Below are 1,063 nucleotides of genomic sequence, written 5' to 3'. Positions count from 1 at the left end.
ATAGAATTGTAAAGATCAAATCATGAAGTCAAAGTGTAGGTGGCACTGTATATAGCATTTGGGTGTATCCCTAGGTGATTGTCTTTAATGGAGTTATTTTTAGTTACTTTGTTGAGGTGACTTTTTTATAACTTCAGATACAATAGCTGAGCTATTGTGGGTAGGCACTGTCGCATAGAGAGGTATTCTATAGGTAAAGGTTCTTTTGAGTGGGTGTGAAGAGTGCAATTTCTCGGTGAATTCACCAGCTTTATTGGGTGAGTTTTGTGAAAGAGAACAAGGTAATTTAAAAACATGATAGGTATAGTAAACTTGGATATCTGGGTGCATTTCTTTGGTATCCTTCCTTGTCAGATAGTTGAAATTTCAGTTAAGGTTTTACATGTCAAGTTTATTAAGTCTGTATTTTAAAGCCTCACTAAGTGTACAGAATTCATGAGCATTATTATTTTTACAGGTTGCTGAATGCTGGGCTAGACCACATTGTTTTCATGGTGATGCTGGTAGCACTAATCATCAAGTACGTCCTGTTTGAGTCACAAGGCCAGCTTGAAGAGAGTCTTATTCATGACAGTCTTATTACGCCTCAAGACACTTTGGACAACTCAAGGATAAATAATAAAGGTCAGGAAAAGGATTCCATTCTGAAAAGACATTTTGTTATTTTGCCAACTAAAAAAGTTCAGTTAGGTGTTTTTTTTGTTTGTTTTTCATTTGTCAATTCTTATATACATAGGAAGGAAAGAATTAAAAAGTATATATTTCCTTATTTCCCTGTCTGCTCACAGGGGGCTTAAACACGTCAGGAATACTCCGCCAGCGCACCAGGAGCAGGACAACTAGTTGCAACTCACAGTGGGAAGAGATCCCACCAAAGAAAACAGACTGTGGTTCTCAGACGGACAAGGAAGCAATGATCCTTAGGGGATATTGTCTTGAAAAGGAGGATGAGAAACCCCCAAGAAGCATCGATGAATGTCTTCTGATCATGAACTCTGAAGTAAGAAGTGGAATGATAAGATGTGATATAAATGCACCTTTAAACAGAGACAAGATCAATGGA

At 37.5% G+C, this 1,063-nt stretch overlaps 1 protein-coding gene across 1 annotated transcript in view; it reads left to right on the top strand.

The window, feature by feature from the left end:
• LOC119591446 (3-hydroxy-3-methylglutaryl-coenzyme A reductase-like) overlaps positions 1-1,063 on the top strand; it is a gene marked incomplete in the record, with an annotated part of 71,751 nt that overhangs the window by 64,344 nt on the left and 6,344 nt on the right. Inside the window, 2 exon segments of the mRNA XM_037940187.1 lie at positions 458-624; positions 789-1,000. Coding sequence (XP_037796115.1) covers positions 458-624; positions 789-1,000 — 379 coding nt within the window.

The sequence above is a fragment of the Penaeus monodon genome, chromosome 28 (assembly GCF_015228065.2).
Source record: "Penaeus monodon isolate SGIC_2016 chromosome 28, NSTDA_Pmon_1, whole genome shotgun sequence".
Taxonomy (NCBI): Eukaryota; Metazoa; Arthropoda; class Malacostraca; order Decapoda; family Penaeidae; genus Penaeus; species Penaeus monodon.
The sequence above is the reverse complement of the archived record's forward strand: the minus strand, read 5'-3'. Positions and strand labels throughout refer to the sequence as shown.